This window comes from Lepidochelys kempii, chromosome 14, assembly GCF_965140265.1.
Source record: "Lepidochelys kempii isolate rLepKem1 chromosome 14, rLepKem1.hap2, whole genome shotgun sequence".
In the NCBI taxonomy this organism is placed as follows: domain Eukaryota; kingdom Metazoa; phylum Chordata; order Testudines; family Cheloniidae; genus Lepidochelys; species Lepidochelys kempii.
Genome location: NC_133269.1, coordinates 14,765,213 through 14,792,797, shown reverse-complemented (window position 1 = coordinate 14,792,797; position 27,585 = coordinate 14,765,213). Strand labels below are relative to the sequence as shown.

Genomic DNA, 27,585 nt, shown 5'->3' with positions numbered 1-27,585 from the left:
CTTTCAGGCCTGGCACATTTTTCAAAGTACTGCTCCTGGAAAGAAAAAATGTCCATCCCTGTATTTGCCACTCATTCTCCCAGTTTCTAAGTGCATTTACACTGGCCATGAACTGTCACATTCTTTCTTGCAGCACACCTTGGTAAAGGTGGAGAGGAGAGAGCTTAAGACATCATGGCACAGGCTATAAAATGTAGACACTTTGAGTCTGTCCAGTTTTATTGGGGCTTTGGATTTGAACCTTTGTTTTCCTGAATATGCCCTTGAAATGCAGGAATGATTTGGTTACTAGCTTGTAAAAAATTAATTTGGCCTAGACACAACTGATAGCAGGTGCTAGCGTGGGTTCTACAACCTGTGTAATATTCCATGCAATATCCAGAGATGGGGGAGAAAGCAGCAACGCATCCCCCAGGAAAGGGGTTTTCCCTGCCCCTTGTGGGAGGCAACCAGATGACTTCACTACAAAGTTAGTCTTTGCTAGGTTGGCATGTCCAGACAAGGCGATTCAGTGGTATTTTAGCTCTTCCAGGACTGACTGACTGTCACTGTGTCAGGGATCATTGTAGTGCATAACCTAATAAATCTTTCTAGTCTTAAAAATTAAAATATACAAAAAATGTACAGCCTTAAAAAAAAAAAAGTCACTGTCAATTTAATTCTGTTAGCTTAAAGTAACACATATTAAGTCACAGATCTACTATCCTTGCCTTATGGGCTTGCACCAGGTATAAGAAGTGCTCCTTGTTCTTTGGCTTTCTGGCTGTTGCAAGGCTTTGGGCTCTGCCTCTGATCTGGATCTTCCATCTGGAATCTGAGGCAGCGCTGCTGAGTAGATGCTCACTGCAGGACCCAGATGGGTTATTGTGGAAAGCAGGCATTTCCTCCCATCTTCCTCCAGTTACGCTACATGTTGCGGTTGTGTGGGTCACAGAATTCTATGGGTTCCTCTTCGTTTAGATGCTTGTGACGTACATGACGGCAGGAGCAGCTTGTTTTTCAGGCCCTGGGTTAGTTGGCACTTCGGTGTATTGGTATCTGGAGGGGCTATTGGAGGTTGGCTTCAGAGCCTCTTTCAGTTTGTTCTTTCTGTCCAAAGCACAGAAGCTGAGACCCATGAAGAGTGCAGCTGACACCATGAAGAAGCTGGAGGCATAGAAGACATAACTGAACTGGCCAGTTATATCCACCAGAAGACCTGAAACAGAATCAGAGTTCAGTCAGAGCAAAGTTGCATACCAAAGAACAGTATCTTACATTGATATAGTCCCCAGGGACCCATATAGTTCATAAACTGCCACATACACAGCACTCAGTTCATCCACCATTGAAATGCAGCTGCCTCTGAAATGGAACAAAGCAGCTGTTTAATAACACACAGGAGTGCTACCCAGCCTGGTAGGACAAAGTGGTGATATCTTTTCTGAGCAGAATGCCAGACTATATTGATGCTGATGTGATGTAATCACAGTCCGTGGGGGTAGGTCTACACTTCAGCTGGGAGCAACCCTGGCTAGACAGATTCATGCAGCTCATCTTAATTTAGCAGCATGGGATTGGCAGAGGCTCTGGCTAGCCATCTGACTCGGGGCCAGGTGGGTCCAAGCTCAGGGATGTAGTCTAGGCCTCTGCCAGTGCTGCAACGGCCATGCTGCTATTTTTTAGTGTGCTAGCTTGAGCTGATCTGAGAGAGTCTGTATGCCCGGGTTAGGAGGCATGCTCCCAGATGCAGTGTAGACCTCCCCTTTCGGGGAGAAGAATAATGAAGAAATTAACTAAATAAGGATGTGGCGTAATGGCTACAGCAGGTTGTATGTCATCCCCCATTCCCTCCCTCCGCCCGAAATAGCACTTATAGCAAATATTGCTCTGAAATAGCCCCAAAAAAGGCTTGGTCTGTCTCCTGTCTGAACCAGGCCAACGCTCAAAGTGTCCACACATGGATTAAGTTCTTCTTTGTGTGGTTTGACTGTGCTTTCTGCTGTCGCCATGACTGCTCCACAAGAGGACACATCATTAAAGAAGAGGTGGGGGGCAACCCAATTTCCATCTCATGCAATTCATTTATTTGTTTTGTTTCTGCAACTGGGGCCCCATAACCCTTGCTGCTGATAGTCACCGAATAGAGGAATGTGTTGCCTTGCGAACTCTGAGCCCAGGATAAAGCAAGTAAGATAACGGTCTGTACAAATCAACTTGTTTTGGCCTCTCTGCTGAAAACACTTTTAAATGGCTCAGTCAGGATGGGGAAACTTTTCAGAGCAACAGATATTAGCTAACCAATGCTGTTAACGTGGTGTAAAAATATAAAGTCATCTTGAAGGGTTGTTGGCCATACTGACCATTAAAATGTTGATATTTATTGTGTGCAAATAATTAACCCTCCCAGAAGCTAGGGATGGAAAGAAAAAGATTTAGATCAGGCAGTATTCAGCTGGTCTGTAAGATGTTCCTATACGCTTGTGTGTGTGTGTGGTGGGGAGAATTCTGCAGTAACGTTCATTATTTGCATGCATTAAATGCTAACACCTTAATTAACGGCACCCTTTGTAAGGATTTCTCCTTGTACTGGTATAAAGTGTCAGTACAAGTGCCCTGTTTATAGGTATAGGAGCAAAAGTAAATATATTTCTACTGTTTTATTAATAAGGCTGGGCCCTGCTGCAGCACCTCCTATCAGAAGATCTCAAAGCAAATAACAAACGTGGATGCCATAAGTTTCAGGACACTCTTGGGAGATAGAGACATACAGGAGATATTCTCATTCCCTTATTAGAATGGCCCCAGAGTTTGCAGGCCTGCCCTGCTGAATGCACACTTGAATGCTGTGTTCCTGTCATTTACAGCCGGAGCTGCCCTTGTACAGTGGGGAATGATACAGTACAAGACAGTATAAAATAGCATGGACGTGTGCCATATATGTAAAATGAAGAAGGAAGTGAGGTCAGTGAGAGAAAGGCATCCTGATAAGCCTGGGGAGAGGCAGGCTGGCATTTCATCAGCGTTAGGTGCGTTATAAGGCATGGGGCAGAATGGCATGAGGCTCATACCAGTGTAGCATTAATGCACTGGCTGTCAACTCTTGATTTTTCTGTGGCTGGCATATCCCACCCAAACTCTCTTCGATCCTACATGATCCTAATCTGATTTAACCATTGGCTGGGCCCCTTTCAGGCTCTTCCAGGTGGGGGCAACCTGTTCAGGAGATTAAATTCAGGCTTGAAGCAGCAGCCTGTTCTGGCTGCTGTCATGCTGAATTGATGACTCTGTACGCAGCTTTGCATCTAGGGCACCATTAGAGGATATCAGTGTTCTCAGAATCAGTTATTGCTACTTCTGTGCATCCAGCGTGGGCTACTTCAGAACAACACAAAATTCACTCCCTGGGGCATATCAGTGTCCTCTCCATAGCACACCCAGCTCCTACTGAGTCAGGGAGTCAGACCCTAAGCCAAGGATTCACAGTCAGTACCAAATGTTCCTCTTGATAGTCAGCCATCTGAGTTATTTGCTGGGTTGTACCACAGTACGTTACGCAGAAGGAGCAGAGATACTGAGAAGACACCTAGGGTGAACTGCCACTTTACTGGAGGGGCTCAGCACCACTAAGCGTCTTTGTCAGTTTCTGTCCTTTCTGCATAGACTGTTGCAGTATAACACAGCAAATAACTCTGATGACTATCAAGAAGGAGACTGAGTAAATTGTTCCAATGGGTAATTACCCTCATTGTTAATTTCTACTGTATTTTCCAGTCTGATTTGTCTAGCTTCAATTTCCGGACATTGGATCTTGTTACACCTTTGTCTGCTAGATTTAAGAGCCCTTTATTATTAATCTTTCATTCCCAATATAGGTGCTTACAGATCATCATCTCCTCAACCCTTAAACCACCTGTGAATAGGGGCTGATAACTCCCTTCTGACTCTCCTGTTAATGGTGCTTCCCACCCCATTGCCTATGGGGGTTTGATAGCTCCTCACTCCCTTCTTGTTACATTCCCCAATGTCTGTCATCAGAGGCATAATACCCCCTGTCCTTTCCCCAGCCTGCTGTCACCGGGTCTCCAATAACATTTTTGCGCTCTCACCTGCGAGTGGGGGTCCAAGGAGGATGGTGACGCTCTCCAGGATGGTGAAGAGGCCTAAGGCACTTGAGAACCTGTCCATCTCCACCACATCCATCAGCACCTGGAAGATCAGTGCCGCAATGCCACTCATGGACATGCTATAGATGAGGCAGTAGAGGATGAGCATGCTGAAGTCGGCAGAGATGATGCAGATGAGATTGCTGAGCCCATTGAGCAGCATGGCCAGGCTGAACAGGTAAATCCGCTTCCCAGTGAAGATATTGAGTCCTGAGAGCAGCCCAGCCATGGGGCGCATGAAGATATTAATGAAGCCAATGATGGAGATAAGGAGGGCGGCCTTGCGCTCCTCCACCCCGTTCCGGATGGCATAGGGCACCAGGTAGATGAGGGGCAGCACAAAGCCCATCACCATCCAGGCCACACCAATGGTGTAAATCTGGTAACCTTTGTTTTTGCAGAAGATATCAAAAGCCAGGTACTTCTGCAGCGTCTGCTTGCAAGCAGCAAACCTGGCCTGCTGCGGGGGCTCCACCTGATGAGGGGTGGCTCCGTTGGACAGCTGTGCATCTTCAGCTGAGTTGCCTGGCTCCTGTCCAGGGCTGGGCTGCAGCGGTGACCTGGGAGGCCCAAACTGGACTGGTCTCATCACGGCCCCACAGACACAAGCATTCAACAGCACACCGCCAAAGATGAGGAAAGTGTTTCTCCAGCCCATCTCATCCAGCAAGTACTGAGAAATCAACGGCCACAGTGTGAGGCCAATGGAGGCACCGGTGGATGCTAGGGCATTGGCCAAAGCCCGTCGGCGCACAAAGTAGTAGCCCAGCACAGTCACTCCCGCCTGGAAGCCAAAACAGGATCCTAGGCCTTTTTAAAAAAAAAAAAAAAAAAAAAGCAACAGCTTATTTCTATATAGTGCTTTTTTTGCTGGAAAGACCTCAATGACCCAAGCACCCCTTCTTCCACCACTGAAGTACTTCTCCTTCTGCAGTGCAGGATGTCAGCTCTACAGCAGCACACAGAAATGCTACTTGATAGTTCAGGATGGGAGGTGAAGTTGAATGCTGTACCTAGATGAAGTTGCAGGCAGCCTTCGGCTGGCATACATATCTAAACTGAGATGTGTCCAACAGGACACCCTATTCTTACTTCAATTGCTATGAGATTGTAAATGACCAGAAGTGGCCATGACTTCCATTTTACATCTCATGCAGCAGCAGCTCTGTGCCATACACAACACCATTTTGAGGCATTCGTTCACTAGGGGTTCAGAGAGAAGAGTGATGCTTATTGAATCCTCAACAGTACTAGGGCGTTGTTTGTAGGTCTCCCATCCAAACGTTGACCAATTCTAACTTTGCTTTGCTTGTAAGATCCCATGGGATCAAATCCCAAGGTGATCTGGCTGCAGACATTCATTGTTTTATGTTACTAGAGAGCAAGAGTCCAACACCACCTCCATAAGAGCTATTGAGAAGGGGAGAAGTTAACATAAGAATGGCCATACTGGGTCAGACCAAAGGTCCATCTAGAATCATAGAACTGGAGGGGACCTTGAGAGGTCATCTAGTCCAGTCCCCTGCACTTGTGGCAGGACAAATTGTCTAGACCATCCCTGGCAGGTGTTTGTCTAACCTGCTTTTAAAAATCTCCAGTGATGAAGATTCCACAACCTCCCTAGCCAGTTTATTCCAGTGCTTAACCACTTCCTAATGTCCAACCTAAACCTCCCTTGCTGCAATTTAAGCCCATTGCTTCTTGTCCTATTCTCAGAGGTTAAGAAAAGCAATTTTTCTTCCTCCTCCTTGTAACAGCCTTTTACATACTTGTACTTGAAAACTGTTCTCATGTCCCCTCTGTCTTCTGTTTTCCAGACTAAACAAACCCAGTTTTTTCAATCTTCCCTCATAGGTCATGTTTTCTAGACCTTTAATCATCTGTGTTGCTCTTCTCTGGACTCTAGCCCAGTATCCTGTCTTCCGACAGTGACCAATGCCAGGTGCTTCAGAGGGAATGATCAGAACAGGTAATCATCAAGTGATCCGTCCCCTGTCGCTCATTCCCAGCTTCTGGCAAGTTTCCATTTTTATTACTTCTGTACAAAACCCCACCACATTTTTATGTTTGTTCTTAGAAAAAAGGTGTCTCCATCCCTCTGTAAATTGGGAGGAGTGAAATATGGATACACACAATCCATCTGGATAACATTCCCCCCACACACCCCATTTCAGTTCCAGGGAAATTAGGGTCCGAAAAATGTGTTGCACTGTATGGGATATATGCTCCCTCTCTCCTCCTCAAAAATAAATCACCAGCCAGCTTCTAAAAGTGGTAGTCTTTATTTACTGATTGTCCCCATTTGGGACCCTTAGCCCTGTGGGGCTCACAGGAGAAGCAGTTCCTAGGGATCCCAGCTGAACAAGGGGTGGAGTAAAGGGGAGTGGAGAAGGGTACTGGCTATTCAGGATATGAATCCTACTGCGCTGCAGTTCTGATCTTTCCTGTTTGTCAGATGAGGGAAGGAACCTATGCACTCATTCTTCCCTGGACACTAGCTACATCCAAATACCAACCACAGTGATTTATTTTTCACGTCCGAACTTGGTACTCACCAGTAATGAAGCCGGCTGTTACGTAAAGCTGGCTGATGGACTTAGAGAAGGAGCTGGCAACCATGCCCACTCCACTGAGTACGCCACCCAGCATCACAGTGAACCTGCAGCCAAATCGCTCCACCAAGATGCTGCAGAGGGGACCTATAAAGCAACCAAACAAGCATCAGGGCAGGAATCAAGGATGGACAAGTTCTGTCTTGGGTTTTACCCTAGTGGCTGCAGGAACAAAGCTCCACTTGTTCTGAGTGCACAATATGATTTAGTTTGGAATTCCCCTGTGATTGTCCCTGGTCATACAGGAATAAAACCCAAGTCTCCTGATACACCCCCCCCGGCCCCTCCCTCATCTTCTGCTTCACTTACGTCAGTAAGGGAGAAGACTCCTTTGATCTGATCATCCACTGGCCGTTGATTAGGGTACGAACAAAAAAAGGATTTCCATTATTCTGTGGGGTGGATTCTGGGTTGAATGGGGGCAGAAGGGAGGTTCTTCAAATGGAATTCTGTGTGCACATGGTATAGATTCTGCGCACATTCTGGAAGAGGAGAAGAACGTGACCTGGATTTCTGTGCCCACCGGGAATAGATTCTGGGAAGAGCTCTAGCTCCATTTACCGGTCTCTAGGAAGGGGGATGGAAGAGTGTGGCTTTTTATATGTTTTGCAATTAAATCTTACAAACATCTCTCAGCCTCCAGTTCCGTGTCAGGGCTCCCCCGCAAGCTCCCTGGGTGCACAGGGGCTGGAGCAGTCCACAGTGATACTCCTAGCCCCCTTTCCACTCCCATGGCCAGGTTTGCGCCAAGTCCAAAGAGCTTCCAGTTGGCTCCCTGCAGCACTCTGATCCCCTATAAAAGCAGAGCAATGGCTGGGGAGGGCTCCCATACTGCAGGGGGGAGGGACATATTAGGGTGAGGGGGATATGAGGAGAAGAAGAAGGGATGGAGGAAGAAGAGAAGAGGATGAGTAGGATGGGCAGATACTCCAGATGCTACTCCAGTATAAAAAAAGAGAGAAAATGGTGGAATGCAGCACCCAAGAGACAGAAACAAGAGGAGCAAAATATGGAGAAAATCCACCCAACCAGAAACAGATGAATTCTTGTGCAAGTGGGCTCAGTTCCCAGAGACTTCCCACTTTGCCCAGGCTGACTTTGGCCTGGAGTCCCTGCCAATCACAGCTGGGAGGTGCTGGCTCAAGGAGAGCCAGTTCAAGCCTCAGGAAGTCCAGTAGAGTACTGGCTGTAAACTCTGAGAGACCCAAACTGGCTCATCGGGCACCAGCCTGGGAAAAGGAAGATTTGAGCCCAGCTCTGACACAGAATTCTTGTGTAACCCTGGCAAGTCATTTAATTGCTTGAGACCTCAGTTTCCCTACATGGAAAAGGGGATAGTGCTTATTTCCTCTCCTACAGGAATGCTGTGGGGGTTAATTTGTTAATATATGTGAAGTGCCCAGATGCTTCACGGCTGGAGGCCTTAAAATGCTTGTACATAAGGCTAGTGAGAGTTTAGAGCTGGGTTCAAACTCTGCAGTGTGGGTTCAAATTCTGATTAAAAGATCACAGCAGCTGGTCAGAAGTTTCCCTTGCTGGATGTAATGACTCCTCCCATCTGACTCTGAGCCTCCAACAAAACCCTCTTTATACTGTTCCTTCCTCTCTCTCCAGCTCCACTTTCTTCAGCATCCGTTATGGAGCCAGTGCCTGCTGACAGTTCCCTGTGAGTGCTTTGCTGATGGGTCCCACTGGAACCTAAGCAGCTTCCAGGTCCTATCTCTTTGGGTTCCTGCTTGAAAACATTTCAGTAAGTGACTCTAAAACACTGGCAGTCCCAGAGCTATCTCTAAGAGCCAGCTCAGTGCTCTGCTTCCTGGGAAAGGAGCTGAAAACAACTGCAGGGCTAACCCGGAGGCACCGAGCCAAAGAGATGGAACGGCATTCCGAGCTCTCAGCAGTTTATAGCGAAGTAACAGAGTATCCAGTGTTTCTGAAGTCTAGAACTGGGCAACATTCAGCCAGGGCTGAGATTTCGCACTAAAGAAAAGACAGATCAGTCCCGAAACAAGTCAAGGATGGGAGAGAGATAGGAAGTGTCCTTGCAGATGATCATGTAGTAACAGAATGAGGGACACATTTTTGTCTGCATTAAAGTCAAACCTGTTAGGCTTACAGGCATTTAAGCTGTGGCCTGTGGAGTTGTGCATCTGCCTTGCAATTGCTCTGCCCCGGACAAAACTAATGCTGTGTTGCTGATGCAACTCCTTATGTCCATCAGTCCCAACACACTGGAAAATGGCGGGGGGGGAGAGGGAGTGTCATCAGCTCCCCTTTGAGGAGGGAGAAACTGAGCAGTGCAGTGATACAGTGAGAGATGTAGTCACAGAGTATAATGCTTCAAAGAGGCCAGAGCCCGTGTCTGCTGTAGGTCTCCAGTGGGAGGGCTGGGTTTTATTGTTTACATTGCTGGTGAACATTACATTGTTCTGCTAACAAGCGATTTCTATTCATCTAGCAAGGAAAAATATAATGCACAAGCAGTGGCCACTCTAGCTTTAGGCAGTATAGGCAGTTGTAAGGGTGGTAGGGGATGAGGCTGTCCATGGAGGGGCAGCTACCAGCTGGGGCTCTGGGGAATGGGAAGCAGCCAGGCTGCCTGGGCAGCATTTCTGCCCCCTCCCCAATAGCTCCCTACCCCTAGCATGGAAAGACCACAGCCACTGAGTGCTTAGAGTCAGGGCTGCTTCTGGTGTCGCTGCAGGGCTTCCCCCACAAGTGCAGCGACACGCCTGGCCCTATGTCAGCGCCCAGCCCATGTGGTTCTGCTGCCTAGGCGGCCCCCAGCTCCTGCCTCAGCCGCTGCTTCAACCCGACCACGTCTATGCTCTGGAGGCGCTGCTACCATGCAGGCTCTGAGCCCCATAGCAAGGAGCTCATCTGGAAAGGTGTGGGGGTTGCTGGGAATGCACAGTGCAGGGGGTGGGGTACAGGGGTCCGGCTGATGGCCTGGTGATATGGGGGGCCAAGGTGTGGAGCTGGGTGTGGGGCCAGACTGGGGATACAGGGACCCCCACTCTATCCAGTGGGAAGGAGTCTGCCACCCCTTTTGTGAGGGGGATCAATGCCCCCAGCCTGGGTGGCTTTTTGCGGGGCGGGGGGGAGGGGAATATGTGTTGCTCATTATCCAGGGGCCAGGCTCTACAGGCTGGGAGCTGCCCTCTGCCGGTGCCCTGGTTTCAGACTGTTCCCATACCACGGGGTCTGTCACCAGTGCCCAGCAATCTCTGCAGCCCCGGGCCAGGATCTGGCCCATCAGCCTCCAACTCGGCTGCATGAGGTTCAGGGGTGGGGGTCACAGCAGCAAGGGAGGCACTGGGGCATCTGCCATGAACTCCCAAGAGGGTCGGTGGGAGGGCAGAACACTGAAGTTTCACCCAGGGTGGCCAATTGTCTTGAGCTACCTCTGTGCACAAGCAAGTTTGGATGTGTGCGTATATGGTCAGTTAAGTACATGTAAACTTATGCAGTTTTGGGGCATCTCATAGGCTCCTGGTAAATTGCTAATCTACCCCTTGGCATTGCAAATTTGGGTCACTTCTCTTTAGGGCTGGGTAAGAATAGCAGTGACATGCCGGCAAGTTGCTGGGGAGGAACATGCTCCTCTGTTTAAAGGACCTGTGTTCTAGTGGAAGAGGAGAGATGCTAGAGTTTCCCTTTTGTTCCTAAGAGGAGGCCCAAGGATTTTCAATTGTTTTTTTTTTTTTTTAATATAATGTTACATACGTGAATCTAAAATGGTCACAAGCTTCAGCATCAGCAACTGATCAGAGTGGGAAAATAGCCTGGCTCATGTTTGTGGCCTAAGACAATTCGCTATTTGAAACAAAATCCACAATTGTCAAGCAAACAGCTGAGTTTGATTAAAATGAAGGCTGCAGCTGCCTATATTTTGATCTGCTTGAGAAACTTCACCTGTTCATGGCTGAATCAGCCTTTGAAAAGGTCATTGGCCAGCTCAGCAAACTGAGGGTGGAATTTTATTTCTGAGTGGGGGAACTTACAGAATGGTGATGTAGGTTAGCCAACCCCAAACATGTAGAATTAACAAGTCCAGCCCTCTAAAACCACGAGACTGGCTTAAAAATCATGAGATTAAAAACAAAAAAAGCACATTAGATGTTTTTTTGTTGTTGTTGCCTTTTGGAGTCTGAGCCTTTAGAATGTGTGTTCTTCATGTTTTCAAGCTTTTCTCTGCAACCATAAAAACTAGAGATTATTAATTTTTTTTAAATGAAAACTGAGAATCTCATAAAGGCTCATGAACCCAGTAGTAAGGAAGGGCTTGAAGAAAACAGTTTAAAAAAAAAATCACACGATTAGTGATTAGTGCATAGAGGCTGCTCAAGACAATCTGCTGTGCTGGGCAATACTGATGGAGACTGTGAGTCAAATTCTACTTTTGCTTACAGCGGTGCAAAGCTGGGCGTAGTTCTTTTGAAGTCAGTGGAGTTTTGCAGCCCTACAGTGGGGTGAGAGCAGACCAGAGTGCAGGCAAGGTTATGTTTGCTTAAACCAACAAACCTTGAGGAACAGCAAATCTGGGCAGAGCCAAACTGTTAAGAGTTTTCAAACACAGGGACAAACTTGGGTGATAGAAGGATCATTTTAGAGATCTCAAACAATATTCATATCTATTGATCCCTCTCCCATAGAGGTTTCTATAGTGCCCATTGGTGGTCCATTGAAGCATTGCATGGGTGAAATAGATCTGTGTGCCAAGGTCTGTTGTGAACATTAGTGAGTCTTCTGCTCTTCCCGGTTTCTCGAATGTTCTGCTTGTGGGTGTATATATGTTAGCAGCGTTTTTGCAGAGCTGCCTAGCAGTCTTAGATGCCCCATTCCATGTTCAGCTTTGAAAGCCACAGCCAATGCATATTTGCATCCTTCCAGTTATGGTGAGTAAACTATAAAAAAGGTGAGTCTTACTGCAGGTTTTTAAATATCAGATTTTTTTATCAGAAATTTCCTCTGGTAGCTCATTCCACAGCTGTGCTCAAATGAGGACAACCTACCATCAGTTCCTACCCACTTCATCCTGCATTGCTCAAGGCAGCGCAGCTGTCCTGTCAGGCCATGGATGGAGATGCTGGAAATCACTGATATAGCTAAGTCCTTGCCTGTTGGTGGTGTTGCAGATCAAGGCCTTGTATCTGGACCAGTATCGGACGAGGAGACTTGGAAGATGCAACAGTACAATGGTGGTGTGCTCATGGCAGCCCGTCCTGCTAAAGAGGCAGCCCATAGCATCCTACATAAGCTGCAGCCTCTGTACTGCTTCCACCTTCCTCCATCTGGTCATCCATTGAAGACCATTGTGGCTACTGAAGTGGCATTGATGGAAGGTCACAACGCATACAGGAAGTGTTAAAAATTCTTATGCAAGTCTGCTGAGGAGTAACCGACATGACCAACAGGTTATGAGGATTTATTACTGGGGAGGACTTAATTTCATACAACTCTCCTGAGCATGAATTTTCTTAACAAAGCCAGTGGATGGCAAGGAATATCTAGGGGTCGATTGGTTCCCTCATGATTTTGTTTCCTTCTTTTGCAGTAAACATACTGGAGTAGAATTCCCCCGTTAGTATGAGCTGGGCAGAACAAGGAAGGGAGAAAGAACAAGCTGTAACAGATGCTTGAAGCACTGTAATCAGGTGGCCTCCTGCTTTAAGGGCTGGAGGCCTAAAGTCAGCCAGCTCTATCCAATTAGCCCTGCCTGCTGCACCTGGGGTGGGGTGTGTGGTTTAATTAGTAGAATCAGCTGACTATGGAGGAGCTGATTTCCCCCTATAAAGAGCAGCTGGAAGCTGGGTGGGGGGTGTTGCTTGGGGGGAGAGAGACAATGAGAGGGAAGTGGTAGTGAGGGACTACAGAGACTTCTGGGAGGGAGTACGCCCCAGGAGGGAATGCTGAGCCTTCAGGGAAAGGGCTTAAGGTAGTGAAAGGCTGGGAGTATGGACTTGATGGGCAACTTAAAACTCTATTTTGGGAATGATTTTGTTTTAATAAATCTAGTCCCAAGGAGGAGTTGTAGCTGAACCAAAAAAAGTTTTAGTAGCTTGATTGAGAGAGTCCTGTAAAGTGGGGAAAACGAGGCAGAGCGACCTGAGGTCATGAGGGGGTGCTGTGGAGGTGGCCAGGCTGTTCACGAGCACCTCTGGAAAGTGCTCCGACATACCCTGAGGTTCTAAGGCTATGTCTACGCTATGGGAATGATATCAACATAGCTATGCTGCTGTAACCCTGCAGTGCAGATGCAGCCTACAGTGACAAAGTGTTTTTTCCCTCGCTGTAGGAACCCTGCCTCCCCAAACAATGGTAGCTAAGTTGATGGAAGACTGTTTCTGTCAACCTCGCTGTGTCTACACTGGGGGGTTATGCTGGCATAGGTCCGGTGTTTAGGGTTTGGCTTTTTCACTCTGCTGACCAGCATAGAATTCAGGTTGTCCTATATTGTAGGGGTAGAGCAGGGCTTAATCAGTGCAACAAGGGTGGAAAGGCACAACAAAAGCCACACACACTCACTCTGAGCCTGATTCTCTTCGCATGTTGATTTCACACCACTTTGACTCCACTGAATACAGTTGCGTTACTCCTGCTTCACACCAGTGTAAGGAAGGCAAAAGCCAGTCCCTCTGTACTGTAGCTGACCCCAGGCTGAAATGGAGAAATACTGACTGGTATGCAGAGTAACTACAACTGGCTTGTAATTTACTGGTTACATAATGTCCTATAAAGTGCACCGGAGATAGTCTTCGGAGAGTAAATTTAATTAGCATGAGCCAAACTGTTAAGAGCTTTAATTAGCATGAGGCTGGACTTTCCTTATCAGTTGGATGGCTTTCTGATCAACTTAATGTCTTTGTATGTGACTTTGCACTGTAGCCCTGAGCTCCCATGAAACAGTTGTTTGTAGTCAGGAAAATAAGAGCAATGGTATTTCCATCCTGATGTGCACCAAGTAAGATGTTCCCAACAGGATCTGGATAGAGATTGACATTAGTGCTGTGCCTGGTCTAAGAGAGCCTTTTAAAGCCAGTGGGCCCTGTGCTCTTTCCCACTGATATTAGGAGATGCTGTGTGCACAGATGGAGGGCAGCGCATGGAATGCTCAGCTGTTTCCAGATGTGAGAGGAGAAGGTATCCATCTGTGTCAGGAGAAACCCTTGGTGAGCTCTATGGTCCTGTCTTTATTTTCTTTTTGGAACAACTCTGCCGGAGGGTTGCTTCTCCTGCCAACTCCTGATGCCTCTGGCCCCTCGTTTGCCTTTTCTTAGGCCTCATCTCTGTTACAAGGGGTTGATTTTCAAAAGCACTCAGCATTGGCCTACTTCTGCTGTGCAACCTGACCCAGTTACAAGTGTTGGGGTCAGTCGGATGTAATTTGCAGAGAATATATTCAGGCTTGGGTCAGGTTAAGTAGCCTCTTATCACTGAGGGCTTGTTTAGGTGAACAATTAGTATGGGGCGAGTTGGGGCAAGAAACCACCCTACACTAGCTTGCCAGGGTCTAACTGTCCATGTGCATATACACCCTGGTGAAGCGCTTTTGAACAATTTGTTAACAGGCTTTGATCTAGTCCCATTTCAAAGATGCAAATGGATACTTAGACCATGGCAGATTAGTGAGGGGTAGATTTACAGCCCAGCTTGCTGCAAACTAATTATTCATGTAGACAGCCCTTAGTTTGAAGTGTGTATATTTTGGATTATTATATTTCGGGAGGACGGGTACAAAACAACTCCACACACTCAGGCTTGGGTTGGGTTTGGGATTGGCTGTAGTCTACTCAGGTTTGGGTTAGGCTTCTAAATTGGGCTGTGCTCTGCTCCAGTTGAAGTCAGGGATAGAGATTTCAGTGGGAGCTGAAAATTCCACCCACCGACCTCAGCCATGCTGGGAACCTGGATATAACGTGGTCAGCCCCTGGACTCCATTACAGTCTGGCTTGTTTTGGCTGGGTACATGGAACAGAGCTAAGTGCAGTTAAGTCCCTATCTACATCACAATGTGGATTTACATTGTAAATGTGTCTCATGATATATTTGACCCTTAAGGCCCCATCCATGCTAACTACAACCTTGTTCAAATGCAGTTTCTGCTAGCAGCATTCTAACACCAATTGACTATTGATGAGAGCAGTTATTTTTTGAGAACCAGGATAGACCTAAAGTTCCATCCATACAGCAAGATGTCAGGGGACAAGATGTTGTAAGATGGGTTGGCATTCTCTGGATAAACATGCCTGAAATGTATAATCATGTTTCTGTCCTGTAAATAACAGATAATTCCATAACCCAATCTGATCACACCTACACAAACAAGATCAAATTGTATTATAATGCAGTCCCTGCTGCCTTCCAACATGGTAAATTTTAGACTGTCCCCAGAGATCATTTTTACCATGGTTTTATAACATGATTATAACATGAGTCTCAAATCAATAATCCCTACATCCCCAATGGGTAGGGAAACCATGCTTGCATGCTAACGAATATGTTTAAACATGGCTCTAGTTAGCACATCTCTGATTCCAGCAAGGACAAAGTATCAGTTACCTAGGTTAGTGGTTTTCAACTGTGGGCTGCAGACCCCTGGGTGTCTGCAGACTGTCTAAGATTACCTCCATTTGAAATTTTTTAGGGGTTCGCAAATGAAAAAAGGTTGAAAACCACTGACCCTAGTTGGAATCTGCTAATTCTAGTAGGGTGGTTGTTTTTGATATATGAAGACTTGATTATTTAGTGCTATTCCAAAGGATGATCATTTAGTTCTGGGCCATATTGTACACAAAGGGGATTAATTTTAATAAGGAAAGATTTTGAGATTTGCTGCTAATGATCCAACATGGTTCATGTCACTTTCCAAGAACCCAGCTTCTGCGTATGGTAATTTAATAGGCATTTCCTGTACTAAGATGTTATAACTAGAACTAACACTCAAGGATGTTTAAAATGCTATGGCCTAAATTTTTAGAAGTGACTATAGTGATTTTGGGTGAGACACTTTGACGGGGCCTGACTTTCAGAAAGTGCTAAGTACCTGTCCTCTGGAAATCATGTGTCTCACGTTGGGCACCCAAAATCTCTAGTCGCTTTGGAATATTTAGGCCTCTGTGCACGTATTACTCTGCTAGATACCAGTGTGAACTGCTCCATCTCCACAGGGCTTTAATTGCAATACCCTTTAAATGAAATAGTTTCCCATGAGGCTTCTTCTGCACCTATGCCTTACATTTTTGCGTCCAGCTGTTTCTACTGAGGTGCAACCTCCTTTGAATGCCTCACCTGGTTGTCAGCTGCCATGTATTTTTCACCCCATTTGGGACAAATCAGACAGCAACTGGTTGCTTCTGACGAGGCCTTAGCATCAGCATGACTCAGTGTTTTTTTTTTTTTTTTTTTTAAATTTTTTTAAAGCGTTACCTCTAACCAGAACGGGGTGTGGCGGTATGCATGTGTAACCAGGAAAACAGTTCAGATGTTGAACCCTAGGCAACATGCTCTTCTCCTTTCCCCTAGTACCAGCTCAGATAGTCTGTTTACAGAACAATCACAGGAGAGACAGATGGAGAGAGATACACAGAGAGCTGAGCAAAACACACTCCATTCCAGGGGGAGTTCTGGAGCCAGCTGGATTTTTATTTTATTTTTTTCCTCTCCTGGTCATAAGAGTCTTGAAATCCAACACGATGGGCCCCATTTTAGTTGTCACCCCCTGAGTGTGCAGAGGCCGGGGGGGGGGGGTGGAGTGGGTTTTCCTTGCACACCTGTATTACTCTGATCTCTGGTTACACAGGCAGGGGAGTTGCAGTGCTGGCCGTGAGAGGCTACAGCTAGCTCAGGGAGCATGCTCTGCACAGGAGGTGTAAGGCACGGCTCTTCAGGATTGTGCTACTGGAAGCCTCCTATTCCTCTTCTGTCTATAGTACTTTTATGGCCCCCTTGCTGAGATATCTGAGCACCTCCCAACACTCTGGTAAGGTAGAGCAGTGCTATTATCCATGTTTTACAGGGGAGGAACCGAGGCACAGAAAACCTAAGTGATTGTCTCAAGGTCACACAAGGAGTCAGTGGCAGAGCCAGGGATTGGAGCCACGTTTTCCAAGTCCTACGGTTGCACCTTAACCACTAGGCCAGCCTTCCTAACTCCTTGTGTTTTTCAGGCGTAGCGTTCTCTCACCAGGACTTAAGCCTTTCTAGGAGCAATCCAAATAATCAGACGGCTCGCTTTCCCCTCTTGAAAAAGTATGTGTACTTACTAATACCAGAATCTAAAAGTAAGATGGAAAAACCTATTAATAGCTGACCAGAGTTACTCCCCTTCCAGCCCTACCAGTGACAGATTGTTCTCTCCAGAACATCCCTGAGGGTTTTGTTTATCGAGTTCAGCTGCAGGGGCTGCCACTGCGAATTGATCAGTCATTGTGATCTTACTGTTGGGAAATCTTTCCTGACATCCAGCCTACATTTCCCTTGCACCATTTCACCCTTTTATGTAATTATGAATCCGTGACTCAGCTTAAACCATTTTAATTTCTCTTTGAGTTATTTAATACTCCGAGGCACTTCTGTAGCCAAGATCTGCCAGAATGGGCCAGATGTTTTATGGGTGCAACTCCATTAGGATCACACCAAGCCCCGTTGTAGCGGGCAGTCACCCTGCTCTGCCTCTGAAGTGGTGAAAAGCCTTGGCTGATTGGGGAAACAGCCACAGCTTGGGCCATGCCCCAATCGGGCCACAACTGGCCCTATAAAAGGAGCTGAGAAAGAGTCTCTCTCTCTAGCAGTGGAGAGAGAAGGACCTGGCTGCCTGGGAGCTGAGCAGGGTACCTAGAGTGGAGCAGGACTGGGGGAAGGCCAGAGGAGCTGGGGAGCTCTAGCCTGGAAAATACGCAGGCTGCAGGCCTAGCTAAAGGCCAGGAAAGGTACTGGGGCTACAGAGGGGTAGCCTGGGAATAGGCAAAGGCAGCAGGTCCAAACCCCTTTGCCAATGATGAGTGGTTTACAGACTGCAGTCTGCCCCAGTGAGTGGGGGGCTAGATGGTGACTGGCAGTAGCCACTGAGGCAAGGTGGGGATAGAGGGTTGGGGGTTCCTCTGGATGGGGAGACCCAGAGTGTGGGTGTTCTGCCACAGGGCAGCACCCCAAGGTAAAGAGGCACCGGGGTCCGGGAGGGACAAGGGGACCAGCGGCAGGCGAGACACAGGCCTGCGGAGGGTGCTCCGAAGGCTGGAAAGAGCTAATTCCTGAGACTACCAGCAGGAGGTGCCGGACCAGTGAGTCATCACCTCGCTACACCTGTTCTTTTAGCTTCTTCTTACAGGTCAGTTTCCTCAGGCCCTTAGGGAGACTTGTTGCACTGATGGACTCCAAAAGTAAGACCAAGGATTTATTTTTGATTCTTAAACATCTAAAGTGTCCCTGGTTTTCTGTCACTAGATGGAAGGCTGTTCTGCATATGATTTTAGTATGCTATCTCATGATATTCTTCAGCTAGGTAAAACAGAGGAATAAAGCTAGCACATGTCCTCAGAGTGCTAATGAGATCGTAAACACTCAAACTTTGGTCTTGTAGTTACCTAGTTACCATGATTCAACAGAGAGAGAGGTTTTTTTTTTCCCATGGCCTATATAGATCAGCTTTACCTGTGTAGTATTTCTGGGTGTACATGTATCACTGTTACATAATTATAGATACACATTGATAAAGGCATATCTGTGTGCATTATACTACATGGGATATAGAATACTATTTCTTATTTTATAGTGGCTACAGGTCAGCTCAGTACCTCGCAGCACAGCTAAAAGGACAAAGTCCCTGCCCCAGAGAGCTTACCGTTGTATCTAGACATGACGTAACAAGGGCAACAGAACAATAGGCTGGGGGTGGAGGAAGATGGGCAGAGGTCATGGCAATAAGATGTAAGGGCATGTGAGCAACGTAGTTGGGAAGGGGTTATAGGATAAGTATGCACATATAGACATAATAGTCACTTTGTTGAGTCCCTTCTTGTGCATGTCAGGGTAGAAGTGAGTCTTTGGGAGGGAGTTAATGGGTGGGAGGACTGTTCTGGCCCCATAAGATGTAGCTCTAACAAGCCTTGAGCAAAGAACTCCTAGCCCTGCACTCAGTAAACAGTACGTCTAATCCCAGCTTTATTACTGACTCGCTACATGATGTTGGGCAAGTCGCTCAAACTTTTGGGATCTCAGTCCCTCCATCGGTAAAATGGGGCTGCTAATACCTCCCCCGTGGACTGTGAGGATTAATTAATTACTAACCACATAGCTCTTTGATCATGTTAAGTGCTGCTAACTGTTGTTAATCTTGTAGCTTTCTTTTTCACCATGGCTCCTCACCCTCCCTGGCCTCCCAACCCTGGATCATGTGTGGATGGCTGTACTCCTTGCACAACCTGGGAATAAGCATTTTAATACAAAGCGCATTCCTGCAAAGGAGATCAGCTTTCAGGCCTGGAGATACACAAGTAAGTAGCGAGGGTTGTGACTGGGGCCATATGTGGCACAGCTGCCTGCCTGGTGATCGTTTCACAGCATCACATCTCTGTTTCAGAAGAGACTCCCAGTGACAATGCTCAGGCATTTGGTCACACACACAGCCACAGTGGAATCTGCACCCCTGCTACAGGGGCAGAGTTCAGAGTCCCCAGAGGTTTCAAGCCCTGGAGCTCTGCTGAGGCAGCAGCTCTGGCAAAGCAAAAGGCTGAGACCAAAGAGCATTTTAGGGGCTAAGGAGCCAAACCAGTGAGCTAGAGGAAATGGAGCATTGGCTCTGGGGTGCCAAATATCAGCCAGAACTCGCATTCTCATATATGGCTCAGTCATCCCTGGTTTATGTGGGCTTCCACTAATGTGTCCCAGGCTGCTGGGCCCCTAGCCATGGAAAGTCTGCCAGCCTGTGGTGGCACAAGATGGTCACAACTTCCCCTCCACTAGGAGGGCCCCCCACCCCCGACAGCAGGGGAACCCCGAAAGTGGGCAACAAACTGGCTGGGAAATCATGTCCAGTAAGCGCCCCTGCTCCAGCCTCCGTTGGTGTGGCTCCTAGGAAGTACATGGCAGAAACTAAAGCAGCCTTCACTTAGAAAAGATACCCAAACACCCCTTATACCTCCCTTCCGTGCAGGGATGAAACTGGCCCAAACTCTGTAGCTCAGCGTGACTCGCATAATTCAGAGATAAAAGTCCCCTGACCACTATGAACTGAGTCTGAGAGAGCTGGAGAAGACCACAAACTTCTTTGGTTCTGTGAAGCTCTGAATCAGCCCAGCTCCATGAAACTCTTTCCCTGATGTAACTGGCAGCTGCCTGGGTTTTGTGTCACAGCCCGAAGAGTTGCATTTAACACCATTGTTTTGTATTTGAGGATCTAGACTATATGGGTCTAGCAAAAACATCTCAGCATCCCTTTAAACATGGAGGGCAAAGTTGTCCCATTGCACATGCTAGGAGACTTGCTCTCTGGGGACAGAGAGAGGGAAGGGACAGGTGTATCAGATAGGCTATTCAAAGGACTGTCATGGAAGAGGAAATGCATTTTTCCCATTCTGGAGAAGACAGCGTGAGAAGAAGATTGTCTTAGGCTTTTGTCTCTCTGGCATCTGGCTTACCCTGCCAAGGTGCCTCAAGGCTGAGCTGGAGAGATGAGGGAGCTCAGCATCTATGTCCCATTCAACCTGTGACCTCTCTACTTTGATGCTCAGAAAAGGCCAATAGTGCTGGAGAGACCCACCAGACTCCTTTCATGCAGGCCACTGAACAGCCAATGTTTGGTCACGATTCATGTTTGGGTGTTGTCCCCGTCCCCATAGCCATCAAACTGCCAGTATATAGCTACCTTAATGACATTTTAAAGGCTCATTAACTAAATGAAGCCTGTGTACTGGCTTAGCCAGGAGAGGAAGCTGAAGGCAGCTACTTGGCATTTTACTCACCACCTGCGTGCAGCACTGCTGTCACGATGGATGGGAACCATGACGTCTCACTGTTGGTGGCTTGGAACTCACGCTGCAGGTCTGTGAAGAAGACCCCAGTGGAAGAGGGGAAGCTCAGCGTTAGCCCCTGAAGCAGCACAGTGGCCAACAAGACCATCCAGGCCCATCCCCGGTCCTGAGCGTTGGAAATCCCATGTGCTGCTGCTCCTCGGGACATTTCCACTTTTACCTCCTTCCAAGCCAACCTGTTTGAAAAATCAGCTCAGCTGTCAGACGGTAGCACTTGGAGCAATGCAAGGAGAGTCACAGCACAGACACCTGCTCTCTGGCCAGGAGAACCAATGCCTGCTAAGCCTTGCTCAAAACACCTTCCCGTCTCTCACCACGGGATCCTTTTCCCTTTTATTTCAAAGCCACCTTTCCCTTTTATTTCAAAAGAGGCTGAACATGTTCAGGTACAGTCCTGAACACACCCCCTTTGAGGTATGAATTGGTCTTGCCCAGCTCCCTCCCAGAGCTTGTTTTCCCTTTCACCTGCTTCCAGCACACAGTCCCCTTGCTGAGGGTAGCTAAGGTCATAAAATCCTCATGCTAAGGAGGGAAGGAAGCTCATGCAAATACCAACAGTAGTAAAAATTATATATAGCGCTGCTGAGTAGGACAAGCAGAGCTGGGCACCTCTGTGCAGCCTCTGTCTGCTCCTGGGTACAATTCAAGCTGCAAACCATGATCTTTAAAGTCTTTTACAGCTTGGGATTTGGTAATCTCAGTGACGTGTCTCATTCCACCCTGTCTCGGCCATGGGAGACTCTCTGCGGCGGTTCCCAGGGTTGATCTCTCTGGGTCCTGCAGCATGAAACGTTCAGCTGAGAGCCCCTCCTCCCCTGCAAAAAGTGTTCCTCTTTGGCTGCCTGCTGGGCTGCATGGGCCGTGACCTTCAGGGCACAGTGCAATGCTGAACACTGATACAGGGCTTTTCACCTGTGGATCTCAAAGCACTGTTCAAAGGATGGTCACTGTCCCTATCCTCATATCACAGCTGAGGAAACTGAGACAAAGAGAGGGAATGTGTGTGACTTTACCCAGGGTCTGACAGGGAGACGTTGGCAAAACTAGGAATGTAATGTAGGTCTCCCGACTCCGAGCCTGAGGCTCTAGCCACAGGCCCCAGCCACGGGCCCCTAGTGCCGCCTTGTAATAAATAGTGATTTGGTTTAGCAGTTGGTTGAGGATTTGTCTGGGTTTTAAAATTTTGATTTATTTGTATTCCTGTAAAGTAAACTCTCTTATATCCGTTCATGGAATAATCTACGCTAGCTCAGCATTTCAAAGGCCCCACCCTTTACTTTAGTTAACTGGGAGTCCATATTAAACAGCAGGCTGGTACCAGAATAGCCATTCTGTAAATGAATATGATTAACGTGTGTGTGTGTGTGTACACATATACTGGGTAGGCAAGTTCACTCTATTATTAAACATATATATTACAGTAGCAACCAAAAGCCCTGCTTGAATCTCAGGCCCTAATTGTGCTAGGTAGTGTGTCCACAAACAGATAGTCCTTGCTCTGGAGCCCAGACAGTCTAAAAGAGACACAAACAGATGAAGGCTTTGGTGTGGAGACATAACATACAACCGAACCTGGGGATGATTGGCACTGTTTAATTCTTTGTATGCTGTGGCTGGGCAGAGATAATGCTACTGACTGGTTCATGGTCTTTCCCTTTGGTGTGATCAGATTGTTCTGTATTAGCTGGCTCATGGTCTAAAGTCTGTCCCCAGTAGTCACAGACCCAAAGACAGCAACCCAGAACATTGCAGTTCAACTTGTCTTTGTTCTCGATTGCACGGCTCAGACTGTTTTGTCCAGCTAATGATCCCTGCCACTCCCAGTTCCACCAGGTTTCCTATTTATACTCACTCACTGCCTACTAATTAATCTCTCATTACAATGCACACCTGCTGTAGCTTTCAACCAATTTCTCCATCTACTGTATATCGTTACAGGCCAAGTTTCCCTCCTCAGCAATCTGATTCACTAGTTTGTCTGCCCATGTGCCACTCCCTGAAATAAATGCTGAGACATTCTGCTTATAATATACTGACTAATGCAAGGAATGCCAGTGATCAGAGTGTCATGCCAGCTGCTTTCTGCCTGAACAAAAGTAAATGGAAACAAGGTCATTCTGGTGCCAATTTACCTGGCTCTGCCAAGTGGAACAACAAAAGAAACGCAGCTGTACAAAGCCTGGTATTAACTCTCCCTGTGGTAATTAAGTGATCACAGCAGTAAGTATGAGCACATTAGGACCATGTGAATTGCTGTACTAGAAATCCATCTAGTCCAGTAGCCTGTGTCTCATTAGAGAAAAGTGCAAGAAACCCTTTGTAATTCACCTGGTCGCTTGTGGAATGCTACAGCAGGTGGCGGTAATCTCTTCTGACCACATCTGAGGTTCATCTTAAGCCCCTCTGAGGCACAAAGGGCAGCTATCCCCTGAAATATTACTAGCCTTGTGTAAGAGCAGAATCTGGTTTTAGCAGTGTGTCTGTCTCATGCTTTGTTAAAGGTGTTTCTTAGTGTGTTAATTTAGTGCTCCTGGAAGATGCTGGATTAACAGTCCTGGACATTGACTATGCCTTTCTGCATTGACACCAGAGGCAGCTGTTCTTTCACATTGCCTCTCGGTTATGGTTCAAGGTTGGGACCACTACTGAGGCTAGTTGGTCTCCATGGCTGAGTCAATCTTGGGTCAGTCAAGGTTACCAATATTAGTGATTTTTGAAAATGTACTCTGGATACCTCTCCATTGGGGCTTGAACTGAGATCCAGCAAACACCTTTCACATAAACTACTGAACAGCCATCAGAGGAGACCAGCTGTCAGTCACGGATGGATTGCTCATCCTTACTGAATTTGAACCTTTCTCCCCATTGCTAATTCCCCATGCCATCCAATCCCTTGTCTGCTCCTTTTCTGAAATGGACTGAACTCTTAGCCAGACTGGAAGGTGAGCTGACAGCCAATTGAAGGGTCAAATGCCAAGAGTCCCAAGGGAGTGGAGTTCAGTAGAGCACAGCTTGTTTTCTTTGTAACCAAAATGGCTGGAATTGTAGCTACTGAAATCCAGCGCCTCTTCCCCTGTGGGGAACGTTGCATTCTCAGATACTCTTTTGTGTTATTGCCTAACACATCCTCCAAGGATGACTGAAAAGCTTGTGCAAACTTCATTGTTTTACTCCCACGGTTAGAATATTGTCCACTCATTTGACAAAGTTCTTTTGTCCTGTAGGGCCTGATTCTGATCCCATTAAAGTCAATGAGAGTTTTGCCAGGGGCATTAACAGGAGCAGGATCAAGCCGCTCATTACTTGATTTTCTTAGGTAGGAGACAGCAGGCCCTAGTTGTTAGTGCTCATGACTGAACATCAAGAGACACGGGTTTCAGGCCCAGCTCTGCCACTTTGCTGACCCTATGATCCTACCAGTTGGCCTCGCTGTGCCTCAGTTTCCCCACCTGTAAAATGGGCTTAAGTCTATGTACACACCTGGAGGTCTTTTTTTAGGTGCTCAGCTGTGGCCCTTTCATGAGCAGTTTATGGCAGTGAAGATGGTGGAACAGTGCTGCCACTTCCTTGGGAACAGGAGGACCGGGGTGGGGTGGGGAGAGCAGCATTGGGGGTGAAGTTTTGAGTCCCTTGTTCTCTGTGCTAATGGGCAAGGGAGAGACAAGGCAGGAAAAGATTTGGTGTAAGGTGAAACCCAGAGTCGAGATGGCTAGTTCCAGTGCTTTTGCCTTTAGTTATCCCTGGGAAGGCTGGGCTGTCAGCAGACAAGGATCCAGCCTTCTCTCCGCAGTCATTAATGTTAGGTCAGTGATTAGAAGAGTGTCCCATCCATGATTTGGTTAGGAGGGATGAGGCCCCCACCTTGTGGGCATTACTCAAACCTGGCTGGAGGAGCAGATGTGGCGCCCTTGGGTAATTCTACTCAAGATCTCCAGTGCCAGGGGTGTTTCTGGTTCCCTTGCTGAGGGGGCATGGGAGGGGATCAGGGCAGTCGGGTGTGGAAGAGGAGAGTTTCCGGGGAGACTTTGGAGCCCAGTGGCAGATCTGTTTGGGACTCTGCCCAAAGGGCCCACAGGGGCTTTGGGCCAGAGGGGTCCAAACTCTGGCAGGAGGCTGTTTACCTCCACCCAGGCAGTCCCTGCCCAAAGCCCTGGCCGCAGTCCCCGCTGACTGTCCCGCACCTCGCGGGGGGCAGTGCCCTGGCCCAGTTCCAAGGCAGCAGGCGGACAGGGCTCCCTCCTTCAGCCTGCTGCGGGGGATACCCCGGGGGAGCAGCGCCCTGGGCTGAGCCCAGCCTGCCTCCCCCCGGGCCCGGCAGCAAGGGGTGGCACTGCCGGCAAACAGCCCCCGACCCCTCCGCCTTCCCTCTCCGGCTGGGTCACTGAGCGCAGCCCGGGGCACCCCGGAGCGAGGCACCGCAGAGCGCTGGGGCTGAGCCGCCCGGCTCCCGCCGGGGAGTGGGATCCCAGCCGGGGCCCCTGCCCGCTTGTTGGCGGGACGGTAACCGTGAGACCCCCCGCCCCCTCGGGGAGCGCCCAGCCCTGCGAGCCGGGCTCCCTTCCGCTCTCTGGCTGTGCAGGACCCAGAGCTCTCCTGCGGCTGGCCGCCCCCTTCCTCCCCGGCCCGCTCCGCTTACCTGTTCACACGGGCCCCTCCATCCGGAGTGACTCCCACCCAGAGCCCGGGGAGGGAGAGAAAGAAGGAGGGGAGCGCTCCGAGGGCACCCGCGGCTCTCCTGCTCCTTCCCCCGGTCCTCTTCCTGGAAGGGCCGTCCTGGCTTCTCTCCTTCTCCCTGCTAGGGAGGAGACGCGGCGGTTGCAAGCCAACGGAGCAGCTCAGGGCAGGCACATCTCTGGCTAGAGGGGGAAGTTCAGGGGCGGGTGAGTTCATCCAGTGGGAGAGGACTGGATCCACTGGGGATTACACAGCATCTGGGGGTAGAGGGGCACTGGGTCTCTTGGTGAAAGGTTAGATCCACTGTGGGCGGAGTGGAGGTAGAATTGGGAAATTGTTAGATCCAGTAGGTATCACTAAGTGGGGGGAGGGGAACACCAGATGTTGTGAGAAGTAATTTCATCTCATCAGGATCACAGATGCTCTGGGGAAGAGGGTAGATCCACAGGGCACCACATGGGAGCCAGTGGGGGATGACATTGTTTTGTTGGGAAAAGGTTCCATCGACCAGGAATATCATGGGATCCGGTGGAAATTAACTGGCTGTTTTTGGGAAATTATTAGATCCGCCGTGTGCTCACACAGCATCTAGTGGAGGGTGCGAACTGGAACAATCCGGAGCTGTTTTGATTCACAACGGGTTGTACAAGATCTGCAGGAGATACTACTGGACCAATGTCATGTTCATCGATCCAAGCAATAGTGTCACAGGTTGGGGGGGAATGGGATGGTCAAAGCAGGATGACTGAATCCAGTGGGAGAAGTCCAGATCTGTTGAGGATTTCACAGAACCAGCTGAGGGAACTGAGTGGGGGATGGATGTTGAGATCTGGTAGGGATTTTCACAGGCATCTTTTGGTAGTCTTGAGATCTGCTTGGAAGGGGATCAAATTATTTACATTTCTTCAACCTACCTCATTGGATCTAGTAGGACCGGAACCACAAGCTACAGTCGCAGGAGCTGTGAATTCAGAGGTCCTGTTCAGGATTACTTTGAAGCAGGAATAACAGTGTTTAGTGAGAACTTTGGAGACTGTCTCCCCAAAAACATTCACTAGAGCGTGTTCAAGTGATCTGAAGATCCAGGTGTCCTCTTTCCCAAATCCCAGGCTTCTAACTCTCCATACAGCTCCCATATCTCTAAACAAGTCCCTTAGAACCAATCCCCTACTCTAGCACCTCTGTGATGGGGTGTCTACTTAACAGAGGTGGGCTTGGGGGGCCAATTTATCCGCCTGTTGCACATGGAGGGTGGGCCAGGCCTAATTAAAGATGAACCCCAGCTGGGTTAGAGCTGGGTGCAGCTATAAAGAGAGGAAGCCTGGAGCAGACCAGGGCTATAGGAAGAGAGTGGTAAACTCTGTAGCCATTCTTTTGGTAACAGAGCAGCCTGTGGAGAACAGAAAGGCTCCTGCAGGGAAAGGAAGAAGCCTAGGGAGGAAGATGTTGGATTAGAGCATGCTCCTGTGACTGACCCTGACACAAGGGTAAGAGCCAGACATCTGGTGCGAAGCCTTGGGAGGTGCTGCTTATTACAAAGAGTCTAGGAAGGAGCTGGGAAAAAGACTGAAGAAAGGCCGATAGTGGAAAAGTGTCCAAAGAGACAGTGTCTGATAAAGCAGACCTTGGCTGCCCATCCTAGGACCCATGAACTGGGACCCAGTGTAGAGCGTGTGTTTGTGTTTCCCCACCAGCGAGGTGGCCTGAAGCCCCCCAAAATACAGGGCTGAGGATGATTTAAACCTTGAGGAAAGGGTAGCAGGCCCATGCAGCCAAGAGTTGGAGCTGAGAACCAGATGTAACGACTTTGGATTTTTGTTGTTGGATGTTCTGTTACCCCAGAAGGGCGTGGAACTACAAGTGACTGGGTGGGAGGAAGAAGTTGTGAGAAGAGAGACTCCTGCAGGACCAAAACAACTGCTGGCCGAGGGTGCTAGAGTAGGAAAACCAGGAGGTGCCAGGGGTGAGTCCCCTCTTTTGCAATCTTATTCTATTGTTTACTCTGCTGTGCATGGTGAGATTTGTATGAACTACCCATTATGAAATGGTATTGCACAACACCGTGCATCTGATCAAGGGATAATCTACTTCAGTGCTCTGTCTCTGAGAGTAGCCGCTTCTGTA

General features: G+C 48.2%; 1 protein-coding gene across 2 annotated transcripts; it reads right to left on the bottom strand.

The window, feature by feature from the left end:
- Positions 1-629: 629 nt before the first annotated feature.
- Positions 630-25,723, bottom strand: SLC16A5 (solute carrier family 16 member 5). Of its 2 annotated transcripts, XM_073312030.1 has the most exons (6): positions 25,424-25,490; positions 24,268-24,429; positions 20,719-20,963; positions 6,701-6,844; positions 4,089-4,955; positions 630-1,198 (listed from the first exon to the last, which is right to left on the bottom strand). In XM_073312030.1, exons 3-6 carry the CDS (start codon positions 20,933-20,935, stop codon positions 957-959), a joined length of 1,470 nt encoding a protein of 489 aa, XP_073168131.1. In that variant the 5' UTR covers positions 20,936-20,963; positions 24,268-24,429; positions 25,424-25,490; the 3' UTR covers positions 630-956. The 2 variants fall into 2 exon arrangements, with proteins under 2 accessions (XP_073168131.1, XP_073168130.1); XM_073312029.1 differs by lacking the exon at positions 24,268-24,429 and having other exon boundaries at positions 25,424-25,723.
- Between the last annotated feature and the right edge of the window lie 1,862 nt (positions 25,724-27,585).

What these genes read in the sequence shown, in the direction of transcription:
- SLC16A5 (XM_073312029.1), bottom strand. Translation starts at nt 25,677, where the DNA reads ATGAACTCACCCGCCCCTGAACTTCCCCCTCTAGCCAGAGATGTGCCT. An exon ending in GGAGGGGCCCGTGTGAACAG is followed by an intron (nt 20,964 to 25,423) that starts GTAAGCGGAGCG and finishes TTTTTCAAACAG; the next exon opens with GTTGGCTTGGAAGGAGGTAA. An exon ending in AACAGCCGGCTTCATTACTG is followed by an intron (nt 4,956 to 6,700) that starts GTGAGTACCAAG and finishes TTTTTTAAAAAG; the next exon opens with GCCTAGGATCCTGTTTTGGC.